The sequence below is a fragment of the Chanos chanos genome, chromosome 1 (genome assembly GCF_902362185.1).
Source record: "Chanos chanos chromosome 1, fChaCha1.1, whole genome shotgun sequence".
In the NCBI taxonomy this organism is placed as follows: Eukaryota; Metazoa; Chordata; class Actinopteri; order Gonorynchiformes; family Chanidae; genus Chanos; species Chanos chanos.
The window spans coordinates 41,964,774-41,973,622 of NC_044495.1; the positions used below are offsets into that span (position 1 = coordinate 41,964,774).

The 8,849-nt window shown below is 38.9% G+C and overlaps 1 protein-coding gene across 1 annotated transcript; it reads right to left on the bottom strand.

Annotated features, from left to right (window-relative positions):
- Positions 1–1,766: 1,766 nt before the first annotated feature.
- On the bottom strand, positions 1,767–7,702 carry LOC115829099 (angiopoietin-4-like). Its single transcript, XM_030793183.1, has 6 exons — positions 7,695–7,702; positions 4,861–4,871; positions 4,202–4,293; positions 3,809–3,926; positions 2,344–2,529; positions 1,767–2,068 (listed from the first exon to the last, which is right to left on the bottom strand). Exons 1-6 carry the CDS (start codon positions 7,700–7,702, stop codon positions 1,767–1,769), a joined length of 717 nt encoding a protein of 238 aa, XP_030649043.1.
- Positions 7,703–8,849: the final 1,147 nt, after the last annotated feature.

Here is an 8,849-nt window from a genome sequence, read left to right on the forward strand (position 1 = left end):
GACTGGTTCAAGACCCTGACAATTTGGTTTCAGTTTGTTTTGGAAATGTTTATTTTCAATTACTTTCAGTTCTCTTAAGTTTTGTTTTGAGAATGTTCAAATAAATGCAGTATTCCCTGGACAAAGTTTCCCCTTCAGTAGAACCCCTGTAATGATGCAGCACAAAAGTCATTTTAAGAGTTTGGGTGGAATAGATCCGTTGATAGACACCCTTTACATCTCATATCTGTTTAAATATTGTGTATTGCAATGATCGGCAAATAATTAACAAATTTCATTCGTCATTACTACTAATTTTGATCAATTTTATGACTATCCTGATATAATGAATAATACTCTCACACTGTAGTCTCATGTTTATTTTGAATCTTTTTCATGTTTGTGCTTAGCTCCGCGTTCGTGTGTGTAACAAACAGGGTGTACATGCGCCATGCACCCGCCTATATAGGCGCAGATTACTATCTCAGTTGCAGTCTGAAAATAACAATGAAACAACTGCGACATTTCTTCAAACCAGGGTTTTTGTTGGTCTAAGGGCAGAAGCTTTCAGTTGCATTTATCAACGCACCAGCACCATGCCTCATTTTAAGACCAACCGCCCAGATAGACGCAAGTTCATTTGCTATGTAAACAACGTGGGCGCTGGACAGAAAAATGACAACTGCATCTGTCTGAAACTAGCAAAGACATTTGCGTTTTGGTTTCTGCCGTGTTGCGCCGGGTGTAAGAGCGCTCAGACTTTTTTAGTGATCTGTTACACCGTGGTCCTCTCTCTCCCCCTCTGCCGGTCATTCTATGTTAGGATTGTTTATGTACTTCCTGGTTTCCCTTAGTTAACCCTGGAAATCAAATCATTAGTTGCATCTGTTTTTTGTTAATCTAGTCCTGTTCTGTTTTGTATACTCCCAGTTTTCCTTTGTTTGGAGTGTGGAATTGTATTGTCAATGTTTTGCCAATGTCTGTGTTATCTTTACCAGACGTCTGTGATTATTGCCAAGTTTCTAAGCTCCATGAAGTCTTTTGTTCATCCTGTTTCATTCTAATAAATTCTGGGCTAACCTGCACATGCATCCAGAATCTCCTTCAGTTTCTGACACAGTCACTGATTTTGAAGTAGCAGGTCTGCAACCCTCAACCCTCAGTTCCTGTGCGTGACATGGTTTTACCAGTGTCAAGCAAAATCCAAGCCCCAGACTTCATAGCAGCACAAACTGAGCAAAGTCAAGCTTGGAGTTTTCAGCCCTGTAACAGCAGTACATTGGTCATGGCTGTCAAGTAGACAGAAAAAATGACATTCTCAATTTATGTTATACAGATTTATTTTGCTTAAAGATGCTAAAAGTTTTTTTTTTTTAAAAATTGACATTTTCAAATGAAACTGGGCATTTTTTTGAATGAATGGAAAAATCTGTCTTATATACTATAAATCATGAGTATGCAGAAGACATACTCATGAAAAAAAATCATTGTAAAATCATAACTTCTCTTTGAACATATGGCTGTGAAACACTCGTCAAGCTGATAAAAGCATTCACAGCACCTCAATACTATAGAACACACCAAATATTTTGTCAAAGAATAAAGATCAAGACATTAAGAGATAATATGAAGATACTTGGAAATTAAATGGACACAGTTCTTTTCATATTGCTTCAATGACGGCTGATCTCAATCAACAGTGACATTTTAATCCTTCCTAAAGTACTGAAATACTGTGATAATGATCAACTTTGTTTAGGCCAAAACAAGTGGAGCAATGGGAGGATCTATCCCACTGATTTAATCATCATGCGTGTGGCACGGGCGGAGTATGGCTCAGGGGCTCTCCAGGTTAGCCAGTGGAGACCAGACATCCAACCACGGTTATCATTAGCTGGATGCCAGTCTCCATGAAGGTTTGCTGAACCACAGCGACTGAACCACCAGCCTCCACCCTGTTCCTGGCTGCAGGAGCTCACCCCAATGTCACCAAAAATGCATGGAGAACAGCCGTCATTGTCCCGGTCAAACGTGCTGAAGCCAAAACCATTTTGATCGATCCCACGGTAGGCTCCACGGATTGCATCGCCTTGACAACAAGAGGAAAGGGAAAACACTTCAGTACCAATTTAAAAAGACACAGAATCTTCTTAAAAGTGATATTTCCAGTTTATCTGCTCAATGTACAGTTTAAGCTGAGTCACACTGTCTAAGTATCATTCATTAACTACCTAAGATCAGACAGAAAACATTAGCTGGAACATCTGACTCACAATAACAAGACAACATTAGTCAGAATCGTACTCTGGTCAGAAAAATAAATATTTTTCCTATCATATGTAATAAAAGTTAAGATACAATTACCTGCAGTGCCTGTGTAAGCCCCAACACTAAGCTTATAGGCTGTTTTCTCGTTGCCAATCTTAAAATTACTGTACTCAGCAAACACAGAGCCACCTTCAAAGTCCCAAAGGTCAATCCTTAGAGTTGACTTTCGCTCTTTGCCTCTGGTAAGGGCCCACACTTTAGCCAAGCCCAACCAGTGGTCCTCTGAAAGCAAAAACTTAATTCTATTAACATTATGTGCATAAACTGGGGTAAACAAAATTACACAGCAGAGGAGCTCCATTGCTTCTTAGTATTGTGGTGTACTGCTTGTTTTTTCCTGTCTAGTCATGCATATAAAACCCAATGTGGCCCTAATGTCCTGCTATCAAAAACTTCCCATATGATTACTACACATCTTCTTGTTTTCTTTCAGTTACATTTACTGTTTCACATGCACTATAATGTACTTTTCTATCTCAAAATTCACATCAACACTAAAATAACAGCATCTTGACAGATCTGGGGAACACTGTAGGATCCTCCTACGTGTGAACCTGCAGTGTCTTTCGAAAAGCGGACGATGACTTAACAAGTTGTGGGGGCAATGTTGTAGGTTTACACCATCCCTGGCCACCTTTGTGCAGCCAATGGGAAACAAAAATATGGGGGAACTGGACACAACTAAAATGGGCTGAAAAGGGGATGAAAGCCGCAAATCTGAACTGTGGTCTTAACTAGCCACATCTTAATGCTGAGATTCACTTCAGGTCAAGTTTTAATTGTTGTGCAGTGTACACCCACCTACACCTCACGTCCTTGACAGAGTAACAAAAAAAGTTCCTTAAAGATATCCAATAGCAGGTTCCATGGCATTAAAGGGTAGACTGCATTGCAAAAAAGATAGGTGCCGGCTTCACAAGACTGTAACATCTAAGTATTACTGCCACATAATAACCAACACTGCATTATGAACAGTTACTAAAATTCATTAGAAATTGTTCTTAGTCATCCTCCACATCAGGTCAAACATTCTTTATCACGCAGCTGAATGCAGCCTCTGCTTTACTGCGGAACACTGGCCCCTGTTTTCCACCAATGTGGGATTTGTTCTGACAATGATTTGGTGGGCCAAATACTCTCTCCCTCAAATTCTTACATATGTGACAATTATACAATTACAGACCACCAAATCTGCAGCTTTAACAGGTTCACAATATAAATATCTGCTCGCTAATTCACTGAGTCTTCCTTTGACCTGTTCAATTAAGTAACAGTCAGCAAGCAATAGTCCTTGCATATGTTTAATGTGTGATATTTTATATTTACTTCTACTGTATAAAATAAATGTATAAAAATAAATTTAACTTTAAATTCAAACTCAAAATTAAACTTTATTTTGACATTGAATGAATGACTCTTTTCTTGTCGCTCTGTCACAACTCTTCTCCACTACAACATGTGTTTAGTTCTCTTCAAACAATAAGTGGTTATCGTGACTTACTTTGAAGACTTCCAAAGCCACGCTTGTACTCTGCCCAGTTCCTTTTGAAGGTTACCTTTGGGCCTGTGCGCCTTTGGAAAACTGTCCAGCCACCATCACGCAGCATCTCACAGTACACCTGACAAAAATGTGCAATATCATCACCTAGCCACAACAGCCACCCATGCAACACAGCAAAAACTGTGAGGTCAAGATACAGCAGCCAGTACAATTTCCAGATTTATCCTGTTACATGCCATGGTTGTTTCTGAAGTAGAGAATTATAACACTACATACATTATTATTCATCATAAAATAAAATGCTTTAATTGTAATTTTCAGTGTCATGTGACATTGGGATTGTTTAGATAGAGTATATGTCTAGGATTTAATTTTAAAACAAACATGCCCTACCTTGAGAGGTTTTTTTATTCCGGCAGGTTGGATGGCATATACACCACTGACTGCATTTGGGGACTGTTTTTTTATCTGTGTGCAGTCTGTTCCTGTGCGAAACAAAGAGAGAGAGCGACAAAACGGTGGAGACACACACAAACTGGACATGAGTAGATTAATGATGATAGTTCATCTATACTAGTGACGACTTAGAGTTAGCTCAATCTAGCTGAACATAATTTGAGAAAAAAGCAAAAGAACAGGATCAATGTTAATGTTTCACCTTGTGCGACTAAATGTCCTTGTTGAGCCTAAAAATAAGACATAACAATAATAATAGTTGTAGTTGTAGTATTGGATCTTCAGAAATGTGTACACTGTATTCTTTGAAGTGTTTTGCTGGAAAACAAATCATGGCATTTAGTTTCACAGTATACTTTTCAGGTACATTAAATAGTTTCTTTACGATGTGTTTTCTGGATCAGTGTTTCTCAACTCTACTCCTAAGAATTCACTGGATAGTGTTTTTACTTAATGACAGACATCTCAGCCTCACAGAATATCACCGAATTCAGCTAATTATCAGAAACTACGACTCAGGGGGTTTTCTGTGAGATCAGAATCAAAGTTGTTTGTATGAGTTCTATAGAAGTAAGTAATATTATTATAAGCCTTACCTTGGTCTGGACTGACAGGACACAAAATGATAAGAAAACAAGTCCACTACAGCCAATCTCTTTCCTCATCCTGTCCATGGAAACCTAACCTAAGTCACGGAAAAGGAGTGGAAAATATAACCTGCTTGATTAGACCCCTATTTTTGTCTTATATTAAGACAGTGGATAACAAGAATCATAGATGCTGATTGTCTAAAAACTGTACTCATTATCTAAAAAAGATTCCCTGTTTCTCTTAGTTGTTATGTGGCTGTACAACATAAATTTCCCCTTTGATACATCAACCCTTGACAGATGGTTGGAGAATAACCCTATTACAGAAAAATGGCATTTTTCCAACAAGTTTTCTTTCCCCCTTTAAACACCGCAGTTATGTTATGTCGCAGAATGAAGTTTTTTGTGGGATAAGAAGGAAAAAAAAAATCTATTTCTTCATTCTGTAGTTTTCTATATTTCTTATTCTATAATTATATTACAATTTTCTAGTTCTATTACATTACACTACAATTTTAAACTTCATTTGATCAAAATATATTTGATAAATATTTCCTGCCTGTTTGGACATAGTCTAAGGTCCAGTGTGTCAGATCATAATTACACCAAGTCTTCAAATGCACATTGAATTTTGTAGTCTGGTCACATGTCTAGCCTCGTCCTCTTCTAGCAGGGGCAGCCCTGGAAGTTTTCTATGTAAAGTACTTCACACATGCCACACTGTAAACATAGCAAGGTGCATTTTACTCACAAATCTTTGCAACATTTGCAACATTGTGAATGAACTGCACAACACACACACGCGTGCAAAAGAGTTGAGCTAGAGCTGTGATTACCATAGAGTTGCATGTGAACTTCATTAGGACACTGACATGATTCCACAAAACATGACAAAAGTTACATCAATTTAGCACAGTGTGGTGGGGTATAGCATACCACTGTTATGAATTAATTTATTAAGAGACTTCATTTAACTAAGATCAGATGTTTATGTGCTTAACAATGCACTGTTTCTCTAATATACCATGGCTTACACAAAAGCAGTGAAACCTATTTTACACAGGTAGGTATACATATAATTAAAAACTACAAACATTTATTTATACTTCTGCATATTGCTAAATCTGGAAGAGGTCGTAACAGCAGTGACACTGTGAGATGGTCATCCTAAATTTATGACACTGTCAGAATTTTGTCCTGGGCTATCTTTCGTCGCAAGATCGTGCCAACGACCATCTTAGGACCTCTCTCACAGTGCGACGTAGGATCACCGTTTTGTCATCTTTCGTCTGGGACAGTCTGGAATCGCACAGTGTATAACCGCCTTTAGGCTATTCGATTCGTGCATATTTATGTGGACGTCGCCGCTTCAGTCAAAATGTAAATGTTGAAAAAGAAATGTGTTTTGGACAGAGATGCTAGGGTAGACGCGTCAGACTTCCTGTGGCCAGGCGAATCGGACCATTTATACTTCTGCGTCGAATCTACGCCGTAGGTACGCTGTAGATTCGACGCAGAATTATGAAGTGGGCTGTAGACTGAGGCGTACCGCCCAAGCAATGATGCAAAGCAGCATTGTAACTGGGTCGGTATCGCAAGGTCGTTGATATTTTTTTTAGAGATTTTACATGCAGACAGGATGATGCGGTCATAACGAATTGATACACACCTACGTGACACGCCGTGTCCGGTCAGAGCAGTTTATTTGGCGAAAAAAAAGCTGACAGTACTCAGTGAAATAGTTGAAGGTACACGGACTTTACCAACACAGTGTTACTACTTGAAAGAGAACCACAATAAATCGAAGTTCGCCTAGAAGCTACTCCAGGCGGCACTACCCGTTGCACTGAAAAGTTAAAAGTTTAAGACGGAAGTCTAATACGGTACAGCAATGACACTCGTACAAACATGACTATATTATCCTGCAAAACTACTCTAACTGATATATGAACCTTGTAAACGACGGGAAATGCCACATACGCGCTATCTTTCTCTAATTAACTAAAGACAACTACCTCCAGCTGACCGGACACGCTCAAGAAAGGCACAAGGCAAGCTGGACTTTAGCCTAAATCATTAAGTCCGTAACGATGTGTCAAATTATGTGGATAAATTTCCTACAGCGTCACTGCATGTGTCGTTAGGTACGTGATCTGAGGTGGAAAGAATCACACGTCTCTTCCTTGTTTACTCTTTTACCTGGAAGAAAAAACACGTACCGCCAGCATTGTTTTACTCTACAGCATTACATTCCAAACGCAGAAAATACTCACGATAGCAGTTCCGAATGGCTCCACCTCGGGGTATAGTAGACAGTGTTCTTTTCCCGTAAAAAGTGCCTCTCTCAGGCACTGACTCGGTTCTGTTCAGTTAGAAGTTCCAAGGTAAACATCTAAAGATGACTTGACTTAAATCAAGGAATTGGCAAATTGCAGACAGCCGGGAGAAAACAAAGTTCCTCGCAGCTCCAAAGGGCAACGGTGTATACGAACGATAACCAAGTCACCTAAAATCATTCCATATCACAGTTTCAGGCACAGTCTGCCTTCTTTCATATATATTATATAATTCACCCTTTTTTCTGTGACACGATGGTGTCATCAAAACTGAGATGTAAGTTTTTACATCTTTAGTATAGATATAAGTGGGAAGTTAGAGTTTAGTGATACTACAAAATAGTCTGTTAAATGCTTAATTTCTTTTCATTGAAGGATGAATGAGGGCAAGGGAAGTACACTGATATGAGGACAAAATTTTCGGGATCTTGAGAGAGAGGGAGAACTACTACTTTGTTTTATTTTGTTGGTTAGTGAGTTTGAAACATCTTTCGGAATAGGTACCTTGCCATAACGAATAGGCCTACCTTTAGAAACGAAGGCATTGTTTAACACAGAGCGGGCGTTTTCTGTACTGTGCTAGTAGAGAACCACTTCAGTACCAGAGTACTATGTGGGTTAACACTGGCTAGATTTGGTACAAGTCACAGAATAAAAGCTTGCGTTCTCTTTTGGTCGTTGCAAATGTGCACTCGAAGAGTATATTTCTGGTCAACCAATGTGTTTCTACGCTTAAGCGACTTCCAAAACGAGCAGAACACAAAATAAGCACGTAACCATTAAGGGGCTGTCTGTGGCCCATGTGTTGCCGCTAAGTTCCGTATTAGAACTGTATTGAAGGAAAGTAAGAGAGTGAACTACAGACAGATGCAAGTGGGTCAGTAGCCCCATATATACCTAAGATATCGTACTGGACCTATCACAATATATCGCCATCTAGAGCGTTTTAATTGTAACTACAGGACAAACTGAATTGTTAAGTAAGCCTGAACTGGACAACATCGAGAAAACTATCGATACAACAGTAACGATCGAGCAACAGTGAGATTACTGTCCCTTTATTACCCGGGATGATACAGTCTGATCATGCAAACCAAGCTCAAGTTGACACTGCTTTAATGTCATTGGAGGCCGAGTAGATAGTCTCGTATCCAAGATAACACAATTATAATTGAATCCCCTACCCTACTAAGGGAGAGAAGTTCTATCGCGAGAAGATGCTTTTCCTTTCTTTGTTTTGCTTTTCTTTGTTTGTTTCTTTCTTTTTAAATTTATTTGTTGAAAAATTTTGACAAAGTAATATTGAGAATGTCTCATCAGGATACAGCGAAGTTTAGCATACAACATTCATACCGAATTCAGTGCCTTTAATTCTGCATGTTATTTTGCAGTTTACCGTGCAAACAGCAAGGGTAAAGCTCTCCCACTCTGTGACCTTTTAAAAATTCCAGTGATTTCTGCACCTTGGCATACACCAGGCCACTGCTGTTTTTAAGGGAATTTATTCATGTGACAGATGGTAACACTGATCATGATTATGTCTGGGGAAAACAACAACCTGTTGATGAATGAGAAGGAAATGTGGGTGTGTAAATATATTACATAAGTAAATCAAACATAACACAGTCACAACTACAACTGCAAAGGAAATGAATGGTT

Coding starts and splice junctions, on each gene's coding strand:
- LOC115829099 (XM_030793183.1), bottom strand. Junction 2,530..3,808: donor TGGCTTTGGAAGTCTTCAAA/GTAAGTCACGAT, acceptor TTTTGCTTTCAG/AGGACCACTGGTTGGGCTTG. Junction 2,069..2,343: donor GGCTTACACAGGCACTGCAG/GTAATTGTATCT, acceptor CTTGTTGTCAAG/GCGATGCAATCCGTGGAGCC.